A 24,155-nucleotide genomic window follows, 5' to 3' on the forward strand; every position below is an offset into this window, starting at 1 on the left:
TAAACCTATGCAGAGTATCTGAAATAGTATCTCACACCTACCTGGCTCCTCTCTGTCACTCATCTCACTTGGTCACAAGACACTGGATGGCCAACCCCTGAGGCACCCATGGTTGATCAGATTGGAAGGCTACAACTTGAGCCTTGGATCCCGGGAAACCTTTCCGACTCACTGGCATAGTGGTCAGGCTAGAGGTTTCAAGTACTCTAAAGAGACTCGTTTATTTTGCCACTCAAGTCTGGAGGGCTTTCCCGCCAATGGCTTTGCTGTGGGTTCAAAACACTGTTATTTTTTGCCTCAACAGTCCCTGTGGTTAATGGTTGGCGTTACTTATTGCAAGAACCTCGGGTTTTGAAACCTAAGACAGCCTCCGTAATCTCTCAACTTTCTTTTCAGTTAAGGACAGGAGACCTTCAGTCCATCCACCCCTGTGGCTGTCAAAAATGCCTGGTCTGAACACGGACAGGCCTGCGGCCAAGAACTTGCTGGGCAGGAAAACTAAAATGGCAGGGCTCAGCACCTCTCCGGAAGTTATGCTAAGGAACAAAGTGAATGAGGTTGACTCCTAAGTTCAAGGTAAAGGTGGAAACATTACCCACCCAGAGGATGGCCTAACTGGCTAAACTGGCCTCCTAATTTGCCTTATTGTTTCCAGGGGAGTGAGATTTCTCACGGGTGGTGTTGATCATGCTCCCCCCTTGGTTAAAAAGGGCTTGGGGCAAGGTGGAATCTCACATACAGACAGCTAAATGCAGTAAGAGTACAATTCCCATTTAATAAACTGAGAAACAGAAGATATCCTGTGAGATGTATGCCTTTATGTGGACAAAATATCACCACAAATGTACTATGTTATTTATATGGATGAAATCAGGAAAACAATAAAACTAATTATATTATTATTGTACATGCTTGAGTGTTCTGTTTAGAGTCTGATGATGTGAGAATGAGTCATAAAAACACACAAAAATATAAATTATTATATATCCTCTAATATTCACATTATTAAAATTATGAAATATATTATTTTAATCAATATTTTTACATCATTCTAGTGACTGTAGTGATCTAAAAGATGAGAAATATTCCAAGATTACAAAAGCTTACTATATTTTCATTCATTAAAGATGTAAGCTAAATGTACAAGTGAAAAATGAATATTATTTGTCATATTTTCAAAGTCTTTTCTCCTAAAACATTGAGAATTAAAAAGGCAAATGACAAATTATAATAAGTATTTCAAAATGTTAAATGAAAATATTTTAAAATAAAGCTGAAATTGTATGTAATTTTAAAGAATGTAATATTTTCATGGAAAGAAAGCCATTCAAATTTTAGCAATGTAAAATGTTCATACTTTGTGTTTTTATGTATATATTTTTATGTATCTATTGTGTGTATGTGAGTGTGGTCTCCGTATACATATATGGAGAACAGAAGAGGGGAAAATGAGAATTTTTTAAAGCAATATGAATATTTAGCACCGTAAAATATTCCTGAGCCTTCACGTGCAAATTTTTGGAAGACCACCCCAGTTCCTGTGCGCCTCTTTGTCTACAAACTAGAACATAAGGAGAAGGAAACGGATCTTTTCTTGGTCCTGTTTCAAACTACCCTTCATTAGGCAATAATTCTTGCATACATTATTATTTGAGAAGCTTTATCCATTTAGCATAAGTTCATAAAAGCAAATTACTTCCGTTTTTCCCCTCTCAAGTTCTTTCCATTTCTCAGTGTTCCTTTGCAATGTTGGGCAGTGCAAACCACAGATCCTCAAAGAGCGAGGACCCAGTCTCCTGTGGACATCAGGCCAGAGATGCCTTCCTGGGTCCTGAATGTTTGTGGAGGATTAAGTGCCGAACTGGGTCACCCATGGTTCATGGCCACCATGAACCCAAGTACGGAGGTAGCCTTGTGTTCTTTAAAAATTTATTTATTTAGTCATTAATTTATTTAGTCATTTATCTATCTTTGTTTATTTATTTACCTATGAATATTAAATGAAAGCCTCCTAAAGCATGGGCTCCAGAGCAAGGGCCCCTCCAGCCTGAACGAGAGCACTTCTGTCATAACCACTGTGGCCTTTCCAATGAAATCCACATATTTTTAACAAAACATAGAAGACAAGACTCCCTATGGGCAAACTCCTGTTTTCTTTTTTCCACTAGATGCCTTCCCCATCCTCACTGGCTCTCCTCTCCAGCCAAAGGGAAGTGATTCTGTGCCCCATTATCCCTGCTTTTTCTTGTGTTGGGTGTTTTGGAAAACTGTAGACCCTTTGCTTTCAGACTCTTTTACTTCACGCACCACCGCCCCCGACCCCCCATCTATTGGTCATTAAAGATGTAAATCAGACAGCTGATATTTCTGGGAAGCTTCGTGCTCAGACCCGTCTGGGTTGGGGTCCCTTCTACGTCCTCCGACAGCACTCTGGGCCTCCTTCCATCATAGAACGGACCACACTGTATTGTAATTTTGTGCCTACGAATCAGAAGGCCCCTCCTAATTATGAGCATGTTAAGGGCAAGAACTGTGTTGTATCTGATTTTGTAATCCTTCCACCCAATAGGCTGTCAACTGCTACATCACTGATGCCTAAAAAAGCATCTGATAAAACAACACATTCAATACACTGTTTTTTAAGTTTATTTATTTATTTTTGAGTGAGAGAGCATCCGAGTGCAGGGGCAAAGAGAGAAGGACAGAGAGAATCCCAAGCAGCCTCCACGTTGTCAGCCCCGAGCCCCATGCAGGGCTCGATCTCACAGTTCGTGAGATCATGACCTGAGCCAAAAATCACGAGTCGGACAATTAACAGACTGAGCCACACAGGTGCCCCAGAAACTCAATAAACTATCAAATAAAACTGAACTTTGTCAAACCATCACCAATACACAGATATTATAAATTATATTTCTATTCATTCGGTTGTTGCTAGAAAGCAAAAGGCACGCTCAGACCAAAGCCAGTCCCTGGGCTGTCCCGTCCAGAAGACACAGAAATCCTTAGACATGGATCTTGCTCAAGCCCTTACCGGGGCCACCGACAAATGCACTGCCCTCGATACACGCGAACCTCTCCTCAAACAAAAGCCTCACCGGATGGCATCGCGTCTTGCATATATTGGGCTTTACTCCTCACAAGCCTCAATTTCTTTTCTCCCCATATGTGTGAAAAGGCAGCTGGGATGCCAGGGTTCCAGGCAGAGTTTTCAAAAAAGGTCAGCTAGCATTCAGATTCATTCTGGTAAAATTCATTCCTTCTCTTCCAGAAATTTAATGAGAAAGGACAGCTTTGTGAAATGGAGGAGCAAGAACAATATTGCTTAAATAAATTGGAATTTGCACTTTGATTACCCCGCAGTTTCTGCCATGCTTTACTGGAAACGCTCCCTGCGGTGCAGGTTTTTTCCTCTGGAGTGACATCATCTCATGAAGCCACCCTCGCCATAATTATTTCCATCCATATTTGTAGAGCACACAGCAAGAACGTTCAGTAAGGAAGAGCCGGTGCATCCAGAACAATTTAAAACTGTACAGTCACCAGAAAGCCCCATTAAAAGGCAAATGATATATCTTTAGGCATGTCTCTGACCCCAAAGGAGATATTTCATATTCATATTGGAAGAAAAAAAAAGAGTCTCTTTCAAACAATGAAACTCTGATGCGAGCAAACGTCCCATGCCAGGAAATAACAAACAACATGCAGGGGTTCGGTTGCTTTTCTTGGAATAACACTTTTAAAAAACTGTCACATACAGGAAGTGGACATACTGTCGTTCACAATTGTCAAGTTTAAATCCTTTTGGAATTTAGGCTGTGTCAACCCTAATACCAAGTATTGGAAGTTAAAAAATTTTATTCTTAGCCATCCTGCTTTCCCTTTGGGGCAAATTGTTCTTTTTAGAATGTGCATTTCTAAAAATTTTAATGAAAGTGAAAACATCAATAGAAGAGTGTTAATCTTCTCAAAAACCAAATAACTTGCTGAAAAAGAAGATTTATTTTTTTGGCAATTTAAGTGAAATTAAAAAACAAAAACAAAAAAACAAAAACACGAAAGCTGTAGATTGGCTTTCCTGACAATTTGTGATGTGCTGGGGCTGATGTGACCCGTGGGACAGAGACCACAGACTCCCAGTGCTGTGAGGTGAAGGGCATGGGCCAGGTTCTTTGTCTCCTGGAAAATCTGCTCACTCAGGCTTTGATTTTGTTTTAAGTGTAGAAAAACACGCACTTAACTCTGCAGTTAGTGACAAGAACCAAATTCATTCCTTCATCCATTCAGTCATTCATTCAACATAACTGAGGAAAAGGTGTTGAATAAGAGGTTAAACTGAAATGTTTACTTAGGAAAATGTGATTTTTCTTTCTCTCGCACCACTGTTTTCAGACCTGCTCTGTAAAATCCCTTTTCCATGAAATTTAATGTCCTCTCAATCAGATTCTGTCATTTGTCAACTATTATCAGTTGCTTAAAAGTCCAACCTAATTTCACTCAGTTTAGGGGTGCCTGGTTGGCTCAGCCGGTAGATCACGGGACTCTTGATCTCAGGGTTATGGGTTCGAGCCCCACAGTGGGTGTGGTGCCTACTTAAAAAAAGTAATTCAGGGGCACCTGGGTGGCTCAGTTGGTTGAGCTCTCGACTTCTGCTCAGGTCATGATCTCACGGTTCATGAGTTCGAGCCCTGCATTGGGCTCTCTGCTGTCACCAAAGAGCCCACTTTGGATACTCTGTCCCCCTTTCCCTCTGCCCCTCCCCTGCTCATGCTCTCTTTCTCTCAAAAATATATAAAGCATTAAAAAAAAATTAATTGAACTCACTTGAAAACTTCAGCCCACAACCTGTGGAACACTTTTTGCCTCTCCTGGCCCGGTGTGACTCACCCTGTGACCACAGTCCAACCCCCTGTTCCCTCTCCTCTCTCTTCTGTGCCCTGGTACCTCTGTGTTGACCGTCCAGGAGGATGGGCGGGGCAAAAAGGACCAAAAGTCCTTACAGGTGTCATCTTTAGGTTGTTGCCAGGGCAGGTGAATTGATCCTTACTGTCTCAGGTGGACAACGCTGAGCTCTTTGAGGCCCTGGGGAGATGTTGCTCCTGACTCATCACATGGGTCAGGGTAACCTTCCTCCACTGTCCCCCTTGGGTCCCACCCCTACACAACACCCTAAGCATAATGACACCTATTCTGGCTGTTCAAGGATTTTCTTTTACAAACTCATGGGTTCATAGTTTTACTTTGAATGATCATTTAGTTAATCGAAACTCAAATCACATGTCCATCTAAGCAACAGGCAACCCGCCACGGGTCAGTATCACATACACATCTAAGCCAATGAGCAAACCTCCCCTACGGCTCCCTGATTTATGCTAGAGCGCAGACCCCACTGTTACAGCCTCCTCTGTCTGCATGTGAGACACTCTTGGGGCTGAGTTTACGGGGTTTCCAGTGTGCTTTCATTTGCACACAGCACGAAAGACATTAGTCAAGCTGACCCTGTAGGATAATACTGTCAAATGCATACATTTTCACTATGCTCCCATTTCCCGCGTGCTTGATTGCAATCTGGGACGGTGGGTGGTAAGTCTGTTAGGTCGCACGTGGCTCCAGTTCTCAGACTGGGGAACCAAGCTCTGACCTCGTTTGCAGCCAAAGCAAATCTGTATTTCAAAATGTTTTATGTTTCCCGTTGCTTGTAAGGGTGACTTACCCACCTCTGTAAGGAAAGGGAAGTCACACTCCCCTGGTGCTGCACGGTTTTCTTCTGGCCAGTGTTAATGTCCATGGAATCTCCTCAGGATCAGAAACCAGAAATGCTGACTGCCACGGAAAACCCGTATTTCTGCGATTTGGGGAATGAGTCATCCCGGTCACTAAATAAAGCTCTGTTTGCCAGAAAAGAAACAGTGGCATTAAATAAGACTGTGAAATACTTTGAAGCACAGAGGGAATATGGGACTTAGGTTGAAGCCCCGTGCTTTATACCATCCCGAAGTTACACACTCACCTCCCTGTTCGCATAGGAAATAAGTCCCTCACACCTGCACCCCTCTTAAATCCCCTTTGAAAGAACCTCAACACCTCTTTAATGATACACTGTAAACGATATTGACCAGGAGGCAGGTAAAGAGACAGATTGTGGCAAAGTGCTTTAGCATTCGGCTTAAATCATTACACTGTCTTCATTTTTCAAAGGGCATTAGATCAAAACTCATAATCCATCCTTAGAGCTCCCTAAATAGCCCTCTTCCCAATTAATGCAAAACTATTCAAATGTTGAGCTTTTAAAAACTGTCCTGTGAAGTTATAAATGCGTATCTACAGCTTTCAGAAATTCTTATAAATTTCCGATGTAAATTTATAACATGCTACCACAAGGGAGAAAAAAAAAACAACATTTTGCTATTATCATCTTAGAAAGGAAGATGGAAGAATTTTGTCATAAAGTAAGCTGGGGCTCTTAAAAAAATTTATTTTATTTTATTTTATTTTATATTTTATTTTATTTTATTTGGAAAATTTCTCTAAACACTTGCTATTATGCCCATGTAGAGAAATTTGTTCTCTTGAGCTACAGGGCATCATTTTCCATAAAACTAGCTCTGTGGCTGATTTCTCCAAATTTCTCAGTGCACGTTTCCTGGGAGTCTTCCTGAAGATTCTGCCAGAATCACTTGATAAGGCTCTTGAGTTGCTCATCAGGACACATCAGGGAGAAATGGACCGGGCCTGGCTTCCCCACGGAGAAATCTGACCATTTTGCCTGGTTCCAAAAATATTCCCCAGATCCCCCCTTTTCTTTTTCACTTTTCTTTATGACGTTTCTTTCATTCCCTTTAACTTTAGCTTGAACTTCTGTTTATGACTATGTTCATCTTCAGGAGGTTGATAATACTATGAAAACTCAAAAGTACATGGATGGGGTATAAGCAGTAAAGTCTCATCGGGAAATTTATTAATTATCTGTTGTGTGCACATTTACATTAAAGTGAAAGTTGGCTCACTCCAGCTAAATTTAAATTCCAGATGAATGATGCTAGCAGATCGAAGAGTAGATCAAGAAACCTGGATCCAGTTTTATTAATGGAAGAGCTGCTAAAATAAATATATAGATGTCACCCAAATGAAAATGTAAACAACCCCCAAAAGTTTCCGTGATTCTACTTTGCCTACCTGAAACCCTGAAATTCATGGAAATGAAGTGACTAAATGGCATGATCACAAATGACCTGATCATGTTGTTTATTTTGAGACATCCATTTATTTGCTATGCCACCCGTGTTTCCTGGATTCACTGCTAAAATGATTTCTCCCCTTGCCGTAGCATCCCTATTTTTAGAGAGTCTATTTTCAACGAGTGTTAATACCTTCTTTAGAATCAAGAAGATACCCCTTGAATTGGGACCTTTGGTAAGGTGACACTGTGCTACGCCCACGTGCTGCTTTCTTAGTAACTAACACAACACTGAGAAGACGCCATTGAGTTTTGTCTCCCCGAGAACTTCCCCTGGGGTGTGCAAGATCAGGTAATTCTATCGACTAATTTCTTTGGTAAAATAAAGTGGCTGTCTTTGAAATATCATAAACAATATCCTTTCATTTAGTCCTGTACTTATTTACTAATCCATTGGGCATTCATTCTGTGCCTACTAAGCCCTAGCAAACATACTAGGTGTTAGGAATTTATTTCAATTTATAGCTATATCAACATAACCGAAATCTCAGCGACAGTGACCAACAGAGAGGAAGACCAGAAGATTCATCTCATATTCGATGCATTTTATCAGGCTTCAGGAGCACAGCAGGAAACCAGGGTCTTTGGTGACTGACTGCATGTGTAATGAGTAGGGCAGCAAGGTTAAAAAGACAGCCACACAGCTACAATGAATTCAGCAAACTATACCTCACTAACACATTTGTGGGCTTTTTTTTTTTTTTAATGTATGAATTCTTAGCTACTTTGAATCACTACCAGGCTCCTTCTAATTACTAACAATGCCAAGCCTGCCCTCTCAGCTGTAGCTGGATGCCCCAGGCATCTTCATAGCAAAACAAACAAATGATTGGAATATTATGATTTAAACTCAAAACCAAAGCACAGTTGGAGATTTTTTTTCTACCAGACTGCTTGAAAGTCTTGTGTCTAGGGTTTGTGAGATCATAGAAGATGCAGGAGGACGACACAAGGTCAAATCTACGTCTCATATACAAAGAACAAACTGGTTTTCCAATCCTTTTGCCGTGGCTCACAATCTAGACGATGGCATAGGACAGATAGTAAGGTCCTGTGCACAAAGACCACACTAGTGACCTCAAGTGCCCTGCTATGGATAATGGCCATTATCAGAGGGAGGGGGTGGAGGTCGCAGAAAGAATGGCCCCGCAGATACATGCCACGTGGACTATTTTTATGATCTAATTCTTAGGGGCATCTATTTATTTCAACAACCAAAACAGCCCCCTCTGAGTACGGCAATGAGGCACCCTGTCATTATCCAGCTGTGGTGGAGGGTTGGTTCGTTTTTGAAAATTGATAAATACGTAGTATCCACCCTGGTCTCACACAATCAGAAAAAAAAAAAAATTAAATATGCAGCTTCTGTAAGGGAGGTTTCTCTTTGACTCTCTATGGTAACACACATAGCAAGCTGTGCCTTGGGTGTGAAGGTTCGAGGGCCACTGGAGTCTGCCATTTTTAACCTGTTCATTACCATTTGTGCTCAGCTTTGAGGGAATATCTTTAACCAGTTCATGGGGTGAGCACAATCAGAGGGCACCCTGTATGCTGTAATATTTATTTCGGGGAGCTGATATAAGTGATATTGTCCTGGGTGGGGGAGGACTGAGGGAGGAGACGTAGGAAAGCACAGTAAGTCTTGTGTTTGGGTTTTTTGTTGCACAGTGAGCACTGGGATGGTAAAATATTATTTTCATCATTCTTTCTCTCTCTTTTTTTTTCAATATATGAAATTTATTGTCAAATTGGTTTCCATACAACACCCAGTGCTCATCCCAAAAGATGCCCTCTTCAATGCCCATCACCTACCCTCCTCTCCCTCCCAGCCCCCCCATCAACCTCTCTCTTTTTAACTGCAGTATCAGAAATATTACAGAATACCTGCACTGAATTATGTCTACTTGGCATTGAAACATTCGTATCAATGTGATTAAAATATAGTCAGGCTGTCCGTTTCTCGTGACAGTCATAAGAAATATGAGAAGGTGGATACTCAGCTCCCTCATTAATTGATGTGATCCAAACAGCCCTTCTCTGCTTCAACAAGGGACCTTAATGTGGATTTTTTTTTTCCAAGGCTGTGACATTCACATCTAATGGCAAAGCCCTCTAACAGAGCAGTTGTTAGGAATGCCAATCAAGTGGAAATAGCAAAACTATTGTTTTTCTCTATAGTGTGAAAGGAGACTTTTAACGTACCTAAAACACATCTCTTTACACATGCTGCACCATCACTCGTCCTTGGCTTATAGCGTTCATCTGAAAGACTGGCTAAGTTAGCTTTTACAAAAATCCGGGATACCACCAGGCTTCTCCTTGGGTGATGGGATAATATATAGGACCCTGGAAACATTTTTGATTCATGTCTATTATAACTCCAGACTCTGCTCCTGTCATGAAACAACAAATTCAGATTCTGGACCAGGAAAAAAAAAGAAAAAAGTGGAGGTTTTAAAGCCTAAAATGACTTAACACTAACTAGAAACTCAACCTACCTAGAAGTATCCTCCTAAAATGTAAGCAAAAACTTGCCCTTGACCGTTACAACAGAAAGTGGAATATTCCCCACCCGCACACGCTTCTCTCCACGCTCACACTCCAGCAAGTACTGCTGGGTTTGCATTCAGGGACATTGGCTAGTGAAGCCTGGGGTGGGGAACTGTTTACGCAAATCCGCCAACCCCGAAAACCTGAAACTCTAGGCTGTGATGACGACATGCCCCAAGAAGACTCCATGACGCTGCCCTGGCGTCCAGCCTCTAAATCTAACTCACGTCTCGAACGAAACATCCACCACCTGTGCACATGCTCTCTGGCTGCTGAGAGGCGGGGCCAACGCCCTCCTACACTGTGACTTCATTAGTTTCAGTTAATTAATAACAACGGATGACTCTTTGGGAAGTGCTCTGCTAGGTATTGGCAGAAGATCTGGGAAATTTCACGGCCCCCGTGATTGAGCACTTTCTGTTTGGGGCGGGAAAAGAAAAAAAAGAGCCAAAATATGTTAAATAGCATAAAGATAAAATCCTGGTCTATATTGCAGCGCGAAAGACGCCACATGAATGTGTGTGACAGCTTGGCAACGGGTGGTACCGGGCAATGGTTCTCATTTCGAGTGTTATAGGACTCGTGTGTCTCTCTCTGTGGTGAGGTGTAATATACATAATACGACATATATCATATATTATAAGTGTAATTATAAATAATAAAGTATTTAAGTTTGTGAATTATTCGTTTTCATAACTATATTGATTCAAGATCATCTTTGTAAAGATGCTGCTCTATTCAAGTACATTCCCATGTGCTGGCTTGAGGGCCTGGGAAACGGGAGAGCCCCAGGGCCACAGGTCAACTTGGCCACCACACTCACTGTCCTGGTTACCGTGGCACAATCCCCGCCAGCCACTCTCCAGCCCTGCTTACCTTAGTTTGTTTTTCCCAGTGTCTTGCATAATCTTCTAGGATAAAATAGAATCTTCTTATTTATTAAACGTATTTTTCTAATGTATGTTCATTTTTGAGAGAGGGGGAGAGTGAAAGTGTGCGCAGGGGAGGGGCAGAGACAGAGGATCCTAAGTGGGCTCTTTGCTATCAGCACAGAGCCCGACGAGGGGCTCGAACTCACAAACTAAGAGATCATGACCTGAGCCAAAGTCGGACGCTCAACAGACCGGGCTGCCCCTAAGTTTATTTTTGATTGCCTCTCTCTCCCTGCTAAAATGGAAGCACCAAGAAGCCAGGTACTGGTTTATATTGTTTCCTGATGGATTCTAAGCCCCTGGAAGACTCTCTGGCACACAGTAAGTACTCAATAAATGGGTGCAATTTTGTTAGTGTTGTCACTGCACAGATACAGGGACACTCACCAGCATGAAAGACTCTGGGGTCATTGTCTATGCATTAAAATGACCGAGAACCACCAGGAGAGACAATAGTGCCATGAAGTCACAGTAGGACAGAAACATTTAGTTCTGTTAAAACAGTTTAATATGCAGTGAGCCCCAGACTCACTCAGAGTCTTATAAGACACAAAGTTTAGTTTTAATATCGTTGAAAACATATGCCCCTTAGTCATTTCTCTGTCCCACTTTGATGTTACTGCATTGGGAAACTTTCATTATATTTATTTACTGTCTACTTATCTGTTTCTCCCCTAGAATATGAGCTTCATGAGGGTAGATGGCTGTTAGTCTTGTCACCGCTCTGTCCCCAGTGCTCCCCACACGCCCCGCTGGGACTGCAGCAAGAATGCTCCTCTCTCCAGGTCCCACATCCAACAAGCCAACGAGAGCAACGTTGTTATTAGGTGTCTAATAATTTAGCAGATTTTTAATTTTCAAAAAAAAAAAAAAACACACACACACAAAAGGGGCTCTCATACAACGTTACTCTGGCCTTTTTCCTGTTTCTTGCTTTTGTTTCAATAACGTATTCGAGGTGTTGTTCTCAAGGCAGCCACGGACTGTAATCAGTGCACGTGTCCCAAACATCTGAGAGTGAAAACAGGGACACTAATGAAAAGGATGGAAGCGGATGAAGTGCAGGCTGAGAAACAGAGACACGGCTGAGGACCTGAGGAGTGGCCTGCGAAGAAGCCACCAAGCCCAAGCAGCAGAATAATGGCAAGTGAAAGGGGAAAACAGGCCTGGTCACAAGTGAAGAGAGGGGGGCGGGGAGAAAGGAGCTGAGCTGCACGTATTTTTAATGAAGTGTTGAGTAGGTCGCCAAGACAGGTGGGTGACAACTATGATGAGCAGTCGGCCGGGGTGTGAAAAAAGAAAAAAAAAAAGCAGAATTAAGTGACACTCGGTAAATCACAGGAGGACACGAAACCTGGGAGGGCTTCTGGAAACAATGGTCGATCCCTTGTAACACCCCAGTGCCTTCCAGTAATCGAATTGGGCAGCTCATTAAAATTAGGTGTGAACAGATAGGTACCCTGGCAAAAAGGCAAGGGAGCCAGGAAGCGGCCAGAGCAACGCAATTACTATTTCTGTCGTTGAAAAAAAGAAAAATCAGGCCCATAGGAGGTATTCGAGGAGGTGGGCTTAAAAAATCCCCATTGGAAAACAGTGAGTGGCTCCTGGGGAAATAACAGGAACAATAAAATCGGCCACGGGAGGGCTGAGTCAGGCCAAAGAAGAGGAATGTTTAATAATTGGATATGTGTGTGTAAAATAACTCTGCTAACAGTGAGGGAGTTTAAAGAAGTTATTTGAAGAGCCATATGAGGAAACAGGAGAATAAGATCTCAGCCACTCTCTGTGTCTGGGCAGGCTAAATATAGAATTGGCAAGTGGACCTCAGTAAAGAGCTGCACGGCATCTGGCCGAGGGCCCCAGTGTTTTCCTAAATAAGCGTGTTAAGGTGGCTCCAATGATCACAAACGGTGCCGTTAGCTCTCCGGACCACGCTGAAGGGAGGGGGATTCACAGCGACATCGTGCCTTCTTCGTGCTGGGTAACGGTGTGTGACATTCTCACACGTATGAGCTCATGTGCTTCTCACAACCAAACTGTCACATGAAAATCATGGTCACAACTTCCAGTTGAGGGAAACTGAGATCATGCGGCTGTTCAACAGCAAAGTCAGGAATTAACGGTGAGTCTGGGGCGCTCCAAGGCCAGCTGCCACCAAGCTGCTTCTTTCATTAGGGGAAGCTGATAAGGAAGACTCAAAGCACTCAAGAGGACGTGTAACTGAAGGAACCAGATATCGTGGGGGTGCCTGGGTGGCTCAGTCGGTTAAGTGTACGACTTTTGCTCGGGCCACGATCTCACAGATTGTGCGTTCAAGCCCCACGGTCTGCCTCTGTGCTGACAGCACGGAGCCTGCTTGGGATTCTCTGTCTCCCTCTCTCTCTGCCCCTCTCCTGCTCATGCTCTTTCTTCCTTTCTCTCTCCCTCTCTCAAAAATAAAATAAACATTTAAAAAAAAGGAACCAGATGACTGTGTTGAATATGCTTATTCACACCCTGATTCACATGGCGACCTTGGATAATTTGATTGATCTCCCTTGGGCTTCAGTCTTGCTAAGGTTTATTATTTTATGAGACCAACTCCTACCTATATAAAATGACAAAATGATCTAATTCAATGAGTGGGGCACACACCTTTAAAAAAAAATCCTTAGGCTCCCCTTAGAGTTTTTACTGGGCATGACAAAATTTCTCAAGTTTTCCTCTGACGTTTGGGGTGAGAGTGGGGGTGATTTGTCATCCATTCATTTCATTATTAACAGCCATCAACTGAGAGCTTAATGTGAACCAGGCACTTTGGTGGGCTCTTGGAAGCAAAATGTCACGGTTCCTGTCTCCATAGAACGTATACCCTACTGGGTAAGGGATTTTACTGTTTTACTGAGCATCAGGGAGTGGAGTAGATGTTGTTACAGGAAAACCAGGGTCTTATCCAACTTTGGAGCAAAACCTAGTTCTGATGTAGTACATTTAGGAAAAGCTTCATCAGGGGAGAAGCGAATGCAGCTGTTCGTGTTCTGGGCGGAAAGAAGAGCCGGTCTCAAAGTGGCAAAAATCAGAGAGGCAAGGGCACTCACCAAATGGTCCACAGTCCTCAGGCACTGACCACACACCAGGCAGGAAGCAGGTGAAGCTTGTTTTCTGCCCGTCCCCACGCCAAAGATTCGGCCACTCCATGACGAGGGGTGCCCTTGATCCACATACGCCTCAAGCTGCCCCAGGCCATCTGGAGCCCTTGGCTGCAGTCTTTTCTGTGTGTTCTCAAGACCATCTCGGTGAAGTTGAAATTTACATGTGAAACCAGACTGCAAAGGGAAAATCGCCCGCTGTCAGAATTACTCTAGGAAACCACTTAGGAGGTCTCTATTTTAAAGATCTCAAAGTCTAATACAGTCAATTTTTCCACCAGGAGTAGGAAACAGAAGTGTTTCTATACAGGCCAGCTAGTTGGCTTGTGAGATTGGAGCCAGATTGTGTAGTGAACAGATCCTGTTCCTTTAAATACTTTCCATTCTGGGGCGCCTGGGTGGCGCAGTCGGTTAAGCGTCCGACTTCAGCCAGGTCACGATCTCGCGGTCCGTGAGTTCGAGCCCCGCGTCAGGCTCTGGGCTGATGGCTCGGAGCCTGGAGCCTGTTTCGGATTCTGTGTCTCCCTCTCTCTCTGCCCCTCCCCCGTTCATGCTCTGTCTCTCTCTGTCCCAAAAAATAAATAAAAAACGTTGAAAAAAAAAAATTTAAATACCTTCCATTCTGAGAAGCGTCTACACCAGTGAGGCATCTATATCATAAAAGGCTGAGGGAGTGGCAGGTCCCAGTTCCCCTTGGCATACTCACACTTCTTGTTGATTTCTGGCTGAAGGGTTAATACATGGCTTCTGTCTGAAGAAGGCAGCAACCGGAATTCTCTCATCCCTGCCTGGGGACCTGGGCATGATGAAAACAATGGACGTAAAATCACCCCAACCTGCATATGTCATTAGTGGACAAATCAGTTTCCTCTGCCTCCCTATGGGGGTCAGAATGGGTTCAACCTCACATACGACTTTTACTCCAGCATCATGATTCTAAGGAGTATCTCATAGCAGACTTCTAAGTGACTGCCAAATATCTACCGTGTGCTTGTTATGGCCTGTTTTGGGAAATTATGGCCTGTTTTGGGAATGGGGATAAACTATTAATGAAACATATGTTCTTTCTCCTCCTCCAGTTTAGTGGAAAAGCACAAACTTCACAGGAAATGACAGTATGGCCAATGCGAGCATGGAACTATGGGAACACATGGGTGGCTCTTACCTCGAGTAGTTGGCCAGGCCCAGAAAGGGGGGGGGGGCAGTGTTTTCCGAATGCAAGTAGCAGCATGTATACACAGCAGAGGTTAGTAGAAGCTTCTCTTTGACAAGAGTGTTGATGATGAAGGGAATTGAAGATGTCCTGTGTGCCCTGAATATCTACTACACTTCCAGGGGCATAAAATGGAGGTACGAGCCAAAAAGAAGAATCTGCACCTTTGGTGAGAATTTGCAGAACGGGTTGAGAGCTAGAAGACAGAGAATTTACAACTGTCAGTGGCAAAGTCCCTTGCCAAAGTGATGTAACCAGTGACGTTTGTGTGAAATACCAAACACTTGGAAAGCCTTACCTAAGCCAGTATGTTAAGTGTGTGTGCCGATCACTGACAACGTGCTCAGCATGCATTTGCATGGAACGCTCAAACGAGACCTTCCAAAAACTCCTCAACACATTTGAATGCCCCCCAACACCGCATCGGCAGACAGCCCAGCAGTGCTCTCCGTTTGGCAAGGTAGCTGGTTATCGATCAGTAATTTTGTCACCGAGGCACACAGTTTTCAGAAGAAGACAAAACAAAACAAAAAAAGACCGTAGCACTAGAATGACTGGAAATTTTAGACAGCCAAAAACACTCATAGGGTCTGCTGTGTCGGAGAAGAGGGCTGAGAATACAGATTTTCCATGTTTCCATTCCTTCACTGAGTTTTCATTGTGTTTGCTAATTCTGCGCATCACTGTTGAGGGGTACGGTTAGTTGCATTACCATTATCACGACCGTATTATAGTCGCTGAGAAGACAAACGTATGCAATGCTTCCTAATAAACACCAACTTTTTTCTATCCCCGACATTAGAGACAAAAAGGGAAGGAAGAGATAACACAAAATGAAGGACTCAAATGGTAGTAATTTCATTTTCTAGCTTTCAAGTTATTGAACCATTTCAGAAGACGTCCCCCCGTAAAAAAAAAACTTATCAAAATCACATGCCTGCCTGTGGCAAACATACCAATCCATATTTGAACTTCCCGTAGTCACATACTTCTTGAAAAACAGGGAATGTACAATTGTCCTCACCATCTCACCAAGTCATTTAATGACAAAACCATTGTCAGGTTTTTTTTTTGTTTTTTGCTTTTAATTTTTTTTTACACACCCATTAGCAGTGTTTGTTAATTTATTCTTTGTTAATATAAAAATTCTTTGTCAATTTCTAAATGTTCCCTTCAAAATAGTAGATGAAAAATAAGTACTCCTATTTTATTCCAATAGGATGTTTTATTCAAGAACCCATAAACTATAATAAAACAAGGTTACTAGTTGTCTGACCTTGAGAAAATTACTTAGCACCTCTGAACCTCAGCTCCCCCAGCTTTAAAATAGAGAATAGTAGGTACCTAATTGGGTAGTTGTATTAATAAAGACTTTACGTGTAGAACATATCAATTAGCTGCTCTCATCATTATTTGTTATTGATACTAAAATAGCAATTTTGTTGACTTCGGATTTCATGGTCAGTGCTGTTTTTGAATGTGTAACTCGGGGGACAAAGCTCAGGCTTGGACCAGTGAAATCTGCAATTTGATTCCCGAGAGCCCTGTGAAGTGCAAGAAAAGCCACTTAACCTCTCTGAACCAAGCTGTTTCCGATGGGAAATTTGAATTTTAATGTGCACCTTCCCAGATCATTACAAAGATTGAACAAGGTCGTTCTTCTCCGCACATGGTAAACATTCATTGAAGACTAACTCCTAGTATTAATAATACTGCAATAGCAGTAGCGGAAAAACAAGGAATCGTCTGGATATAAGCCTTCGAGTAAAATAGCATCATCTTGCACGGTGACGTCTTCTGTTGCCCACCGTGCTGGTTAGCTGCCTCGTGTGTTCTACTGAAAAGCACTCTGCTATTTACTATAAGTCTTTACATGTTGACAAATACCCTACCTGGAAACCAGCATGTGATTATGAGTAAGGATATTTCAATATCCCCAGATATATGCACAAAACCACTGGGGAAAAACACATACACAAAATATTCTGCAGACACTACATATTTTAAGAACGGGAAATATAAAGCAAGAGCCTTTTATCAGCAGAGTAGTGATGAGATCTTTGAAAGCAATCACGACAATAAGAAAAGGACCAATCCTCTTACCCTTCTTCTTCTCTAAATCTGTTTGGTAAATGCAGAATATTAGAAACTCAGTTGTTGTCCCAGGGTGTCACCATTCATACATTCTAAGGTGACTTTTTCCCACTGGTTCTAAACAGTGTGCGTCGTGGGGCGGGGGGTGGGGGGGGTGGGGGGTGGTGGATACTATGGAAGGTTTCTCAAAGTGGAGGGGATTCTAAAATATCCCTGTCCACAACAAATGATTGCTTTTCACACAGGATGGACAGAAAACAGGAAGAGCCTTAAAGTGAAGGGCCAATTCTTCAGAAACCAAAGGAACAGGCCTGAGATGTATTTAAAGTAATCAACGGGTTTTATTTCCTGGAACTGAAATAGTTCAGCTCTCAACTTCCAAAGCTACAGTCAACAATTTTTCATCAGAGCCCAAGAGAGAAGGGCAAGGGTGAAAAAGACAACAGACAAGAGAGGCATCCAGAGAGAGTAGAGGAAGAGGCTGACAGGGGGCACTTAGCCCTCTCTCTTCTCAGGAAGTTACATTTCAGGTCTGGTGACAATGCTGGGGGGTGGGATAGGAGGCAGATTGTGGGATGTGGATGGAAAATGGCACCTGCCAAGGAACACCAAAGCCTTAACTACAAAAAGAAAGTCATCAAACCCCAATGGAAAGGGAACATCCTAGTCCATCTCAGACCTGGGGTAAACCATGGCAGAGCGGCAAGCTGACTGAAGACGTCGCCAGGGAAGTTCATTTTTGAAAAATAAAAAAATTCTTTGCATTAAAAATTAGGTTTCCTAAACAATGTGCCTTTTGTTTTATGCCTGAGTGATACAGATGACTGTAGGGTGGCCTTGAGGCTGTGGGGAGAGGGAAAAGGGGTGGCCAGGAGTCTCCCCGAACATTCCAGTAGCCCAGACATCTGAATGGGGATAGATGTTCCTCACTGCTCCCTTCCAAAGAGCTGGGCAAAGCTGACCCTTCCCACCTCACAAACAACTTGGAAGCTCTCAAATTATTTGGTGAAAAAACGACAAATCCCTGGGTCAGCAAAAGGGGAGACCCAGATGGGAGACAGGGCCTCCCACTTTGGGGGAATGCGAGCTGCTGGGTATAACAGGCATGGGGTGGGGGGGGTGGACAGGGCAGGAGCTCTGGAAGACGGCCACCCACTACCAGCCCAGTTTGAGGATTGCCCCTTCCTAGCCCCTGGAAGTCCCCCTCCGCACCCACCCATGCTCTGTATCCTGCACCCCTTCCCCTCCTACCCCTGATTCCAACGCAGAGGTCCAGAATGCCCCGGGGAGGGAGAGAGGGTGCAAACGGCAGGTCCACGCCCCAACTGAAACCTTAGGAAACAGTTCCAGGCAGAGAGGGGCGCGGTGGGCTCAGCTCAACCCCGGAGGGGGTGGGGGTGGAAGTCCTGGCTCTGATCACAGGGGTGCCGGGGGCCAGGTGGCCTGCCCCTCCAGGTCAACCCCAGGGCCGGGCGCGGTTGGTGGGGGGGAAGGGGTTGGACGGAGGAGGAGAGCGGGTGGGGGGTGGAGGAGGCGTCCCAGTTCGTAGGCCGTGGCCAGTTTCCCCAGTTAACAGCCAGGCCGCAGCAGGAACGGGGCGGGGGCTCTTCTCCAAACCGGTGACTACAGGCTCTCGCGCTCTGCGACGCCCGGGGCCTGCGCCTCGGCGGCCGCGGCCTCTCCCGGCTGCTCGGGCCCCTCCGCGGGCGGTGCCTGGGCCAGGCCCGGCTCGGGGGCGGTGGCGCCGCTGATCTCCAGCTCCACGAGGGGCGGCGGCGCGGCTTCCCTGGCGGCCTCGGCCTCCTCCTCCTCCTCCTCCTCTGGCGGCGGCGGCGGCTGCTCCCCTTCCGGCTCGGCCTCCCGGGGCTCGGCCTCTCGGGGACGTTTGGGGGAGCCCTCCGGCAGCTCCCCCGCGCTCCTCTTGGGCGCCGCCTGCTCCGCGGCCTGCTCGGCCTGCGCGTCGCCGCCCGCCTTCCCTTGCGGGTCGCCGCGGCCTGCGGTGGCGTCCGAGCCGGCCTCCGGCTGCGGCCCGGGCCAGTCGGCGCCGGCCTGCCCCCGGGCCAGCTGGTAGTCGGCGGCCTGGACGGTGGGGTTGTTCTCGATCTCCCACAGCCCCGCGCTGAAGCCCCTCCTCTTGTTGGGCTTGCCGAACTTCTCCTTGGACTCCTCGTACGGGAACAGGTGCTTGGGGCCCAGGAAGGCCGTCTCGTGGGTGCCGAAGAAGAACACCCGGTACCGGTTCGGCTCGGCCATGTGCTCGATCCTGGCGGGCCAGTGGGCGTAGCCCTTCAGCTTGGCGAACACCAGGTCGCCGCTCTTGTACTTGGGCCGGCAGTAGCGCGACATGGCGGGGGTGCGGACCCGGCCTCGGAGGAGGCCCCGGCGACGCCCCACGACGCGAGCGGGTGGCGGCCGCTGGGCTGGGTGCGCGCGCCCCGCGAGGGCCCCCGCGCGCGCGCCGACGCGCGCAACGCCCCGCGCCCTGAGAAGGTTCTAGCGCGAAGAGTGCATTATCTACGAGACCCCAGTGTGGGCGCCGTGGTTTCTAGAATGATAGAGCTGACAGGTCGGATGGCCAGGTGGCCCGGGGCCCATTGGTCTGTAGAGCACTTGGGCCATAAAGGTTGCGCGGGTCACGCTGTGTGCCGGAGGAGCCTGGGAAGGGTGACGTGGGGCAGTGTTGGGAGAACGCAGTGACACGATGAGAGCGTGTTCGCGGGGAAACCGGTAACAGGCTAGTGCAAACTCGAGGTATCCACGTGGGTCCTGATCTCAGCACAGCAAACTCCACCCTTGCCTCAGGAGCCATTGATGGCGTGGTGGGGTCAGAGGCTTCCCTCCTAATCTGATTTCCTTGAAGGCTGACACTGGAGCCTCCTCCAGGACTCCAGAGCAGAGTGGAGGTCAGGCAAAGGGACAGAGTCGGATAGTGTGAGGATGTCCTGAGTTCACATCTTCTGGAATCCAGTGTTCTGAACCGGTAGTATTCTTGGGAGGGGCGGGGGGGGGGGGGTGCACAACATATTAATAGCATCGTGATCGTGTCAAACCAGCCATATCAGAGGGGTAGCCTTTGCCCTTTCAGTGATTCTTGCCTATTGTAAGAGATAAGACTTCATGGTTATGATACATCAAATGCTCCCAGAATCTTCCCACAATAGAGGAAAAGTGGGCTGGTTGTGATTAAGAATTAGGTAAAGGTCTGCTCATATCAAATACGCTGTTGGTAACTAGGACTCCCTCTAGGTTAGACAAAAAGAAGAAAAAAAAAAGCATGATCTCAGCTGAGAGATTATTTTAAGAAGAGACATTTCTCCACATACAAGACTATTCTAAACTGATACTTACAGGAGTTTCCATGTAACCACACTTGTTATAAAACTTTCTACATTTTTTTTTTTTTTTGAGTCCTGCTAGCTAGCTGTGAGCTTGTACTTTGCAACCTAGCCTTATATTTCAGAATAGTACTCTTGGCTATAAGGACAAAGACCTTTCAACATTTATCATGTATTTAACTACACAGATGTTCCTTCCTAGTGTGACCAACAATGACCAGTGGCGAATTAAAACCATTAACCTGTTTCAGAACAACTCAGATTTCTCTCTGGGTTGCTGGGGCCAATCAGCCATTTTGCCTCTGGGTTGGGGAGACCCACTTTGGGCAAAAGAAGTTACCCTCTCTCAACAAGGGAAAACAAATACGATGCGCTTTGAAATGCTAGACAAGTTCTTTTTGCTTTTCTGTCGAGCCATATTCTTAGAACATTCTTTAGGACAGTCTGCTACAAAGACAAATCTGATACATTTCCTCTCTCAACTTCACAGAGAAAGCACTAGAAAACTAGAAATGTTTAGTGGCTGCAAAAGATAATAGGACATCATGGGCATTCGCATAGTAGGAAGGAATGTGATGTTTCTGTAAGCAGAGTTCTTACTATGCACACGTGGCCTTTCTTCTCAACGCTCACTGTGCTGCACTAAAACACAGGTCATGTAGCAAAGTTGGAAAGAAGGAAAAAGGCTGGGGAGACTCGGAGTGAGTGTGATTACGGCCAAATGGGCCATTGTGGTAGAAGCCAAACATCAAAGGTCATTGTCTGGTAGTTGAATCACAGCAGGTAAGCACGTACATGTGAAGGTATTATTTGGACGGAGTATTCGAGGGGTAGAGCAAATAACCAAAAACCTATCAAAAACTGAAACGAAATGTAAGGAAATAGAGGCAAGAAAACCTAGTAGAGAAGGATCCATACCTGCAAAGGGTGAAAGAAATTCTAGTAGGCACAGACCATCATTGTCTCCTTGTCACCCCTTACAGGTGACTGCGCGGTGTGGTGCTATATAGGGCCAGCACAGAAGATGTTGATCTCTGAGGACTTGAAAATATAATTTAAGAGATAAGTCACCAGAGACTTCCTTACAGAGAAACGCAAGCTAGTCTTCAAATTCCAAATCCTATGTTCTTTGCATCAACACAAAGGAATTTCAGGAGAAATCAGTGGGTGTGTGGTTATCAGAACAAGCTTATGGGAAGGGGTAGTAGGAGAAACAATAGAGAGAATTCTGGCAATCCTCACTTGTTTACCAGCCTGGTAAGGTGTTTACAGTAATACTTAAAATTTCTCTCAAGGTTTTTTTTTTTTTTTTCAATTTTTTATGTTTATTTATTTTTGAGAGAGAGAGTGGGGAGTGGCAGAGAGCTAGGGAGACACAGAATCTGAAGCAGGCTCCAGGCTCCCAGCCGTGGGCACAGAGCCCAGTGCGGGGCTCATGGACTGTGAGATCGTGACCTGAGCCGAAGTCGGATGCTTAACCAACTGAGCCACCCAGGCACCCCTCTCAGGATTGTTTTAAATGAGATTATGGGTAGGACAGTCCAGACAATGGCTGTGAGAGGCCATGATATACTGACAAAGTGTGATCGCGTGTTTCATCATGGATAGGATTAGGCTGTTATTATTATGCTATTGTTATTATTATTTTGTTATTAGACTAAATGAGGATAAAGGTCTATCGAAAGGAGTAGATTCGTGAATAAGGGTGCTGAAGAATGAAGAGAAGCCCTCTGCCAGCTGGAGTCCATATGACACATGCAATTTCATATCCAGTGCAACTTCTGCACGAGACAACATAAGAGGTCTTGTTACGTGGAAATGCTATTTTTAAAGCCAGTGTTCTTCAACTGAACGTGATCACCTAATGGTAGCTTACTCCAGAAGTGGGGGAATGGGAGGAAGCTTGGGGAAAAGTGAAATGCATTTAAAGAGTTAAACTGGGACCACTCTCCCAAAGAGTGTGCCTTTTATACCTACATTCCCAGCGACGTGATCAAGCGGCAGGATCTTAGCTTCTCTGACCCTTGAAACCAACTTGTTTTTAAGTTATTGTCTTGCAGGCACCTGGTGGCTCAGTAGGTAAAGAGATAATGACTCTTCATTGCTGCTCAGTTATGATCTCAGGCTTCCTGAGTCTGAGCTCCACATGGGGCTCTGTGCTGACAGCAAGGACCCTGCTTGAGATTCTCTCTCTCTCTCTGCCCCTCCCCTGCTCTCTCTCTCTCTCTCTCTGTCTCAAAATAAAAAATAAACTTAAGAAAAGGTTATCATCTTTCTTGCTCAAAGCGGAGAGGCAGAGAGGGTAGGAAGTGGTGTTCATGGTGACCTGGTTAGGTGTAGAGCGGGTTGTTATACAAAATACTCCCGAGCAACTACAATCATCAGTTTTCAGGCACTAGATCTCCGTGAGCTCAGCTGTTTCTAGTAGGTCAAGATGTTTGAAAAGTCAAATGTACTAAGAACACCTGTTTGTCAAAAGGACCTAATTTCAGCAGAGACATACCTATCAAAACACCTTCGAGTCCAAAACGTGTAACACTTCTGTTTCCGTCTCGGAAAATTCGGGATAGGACTTAAAAAGCTGCTTGGCAACAACTATGAGACACAGGCAGTAAAACAACATAATTGTACAAGAGACAATAGATACCTAATTGATGTTTTCTTGTTTAATTAGTTTAAAATTCAATTAGTCTGACGTGAACTATGATATAAAATAAATGCAGTTGTTTTCTGAGTGCTTTTGTCTTCGTTAAAAACATTAGCCGCCTCTGGGTTTACCCAACAGAAGCGTTTCTATACGGTTGGTATGTGGGGTTAAGGCTTTTCCTTTTAGAATGTTCTAGCAGACATAATCAGACAGAAAAGAAATCCCCTCCCCGACCGTGGGTAGAAAAATCCCCTCTCTGTCCGTTTTAAAAGCCACAGGAAGTTCCCTGCTTCTTTATTTCGTCACCCCTATATTTTATCAGTGTCCACTTAGCATACGCCTTAAAGCCTCACAGCCTTCTGGAATCCAAGAGAGAAGCTGAGGGTGGGAATAGACTGTATCACTGTGGATGCCCCAGGGCTAAAGAACAATTTAAGGAATGACCCAAGGCGTTTATTATTATCAGTTTGAAGAGTGAGTCAAATCTTTACCTACCCTTGATGATGGGATTCGGGGACTGGGGACAGAAGGTGCAGGTTTTCAAAGTGGTTAGGCGTGCTGGCGATGTGGACCTCGTGACCAATCACCAATGTCACGCAAAACTGCTGTTTTCTCCATCATGGAAAGAACATTGCCACCCTAAGATTAATAAAAGTGGCAGTTACAGATAAGTATAATTCATTATACTGATTTCTTGGAGGCTTGAAGCTTTTACAAACTACTCTGGGAAAAAAAGACATTAAAATGTTTCCATAGTATGAATATTTTTCTAATTTGAATCTTGCATGGTAATATTTATTCAAACTCTGTCACATGAAAAATGGATGAATTATTGTTTTATCCTTATAATTAGCAAAGTTTAAACAAGTAAGTTATCAATGCTGGTGAGTATTCAATAATTGGGGATTAGATGCATATAACGGGGTCTATTTACATAATTACATAATTAGATAGCCATATTTGGTGTCTTTAAGGTTTTTTAAAGTACAATTTAGTGACTTCAAGAATGCTTAACATGT

At 44.6% G+C, this 24,155-nt stretch overlaps 1 protein-coding gene and 1 long non-coding RNA gene across 2 annotated transcripts in view; both read right to left on the reverse strand.

Moving 5' to 3' along the window:
- Nucleotides 1–24,155, reverse strand: part of LOC131513709 (uncharacterized) — a 157,546-nt gene that overhangs the window by 118,051 nt on the left and 15,340 nt on the right. Inside the window, exons 4-8 of the long non-coding RNA XR_009262735.1 lie at nt 23,632–23,775; nt 15,013–15,256; nt 14,554–14,643; nt 13,797–14,024; nt 5,718–5,888 (exon numbers count right to left, since the gene is read on the reverse strand). This is a non-coding gene — a long non-coding RNA (uncharacterized LOC131513709). The remainder of the gene's footprint in view (nt 1–5,717; nt 5,889–13,796; nt 14,025–14,553; nt 14,644–15,012; nt 15,257–23,631; nt 23,776–24,155) is intronic.
- Nucleotides 17,472–19,591, reverse strand: HDGFL1 (HDGF like 1). The gene has a single exon (XM_058732856.1). It carries the CDS (start codon nt 19,498–19,500, stop codon nt 18,778–18,780), a length of 723 nt encoding a protein of 240 aa, XP_058588839.1. The 5' UTR covers nt 19,501–19,591; the 3' UTR covers nt 17,472–18,777.

The sequence above is a fragment of the Neofelis nebulosa genome, chromosome 6, assembly GCF_028018385.1.
Source record: "Neofelis nebulosa isolate mNeoNeb1 chromosome 6, mNeoNeb1.pri, whole genome shotgun sequence".
In the NCBI taxonomy this organism is placed as follows: domain Eukaryota; kingdom Metazoa; phylum Chordata; class Mammalia; order Carnivora; family Felidae; genus Neofelis; species Neofelis nebulosa.

Bases quoted from the DNA above. Each gene is read 5' to 3' on its own strand.
- HDGFL1 (XM_058732856.1), bottom strand. From the start codon at position 19,500: ATGTCGCGCTACTGCCGGCCCAAGTACAAGAGCGGCGACCTGGTGTTC.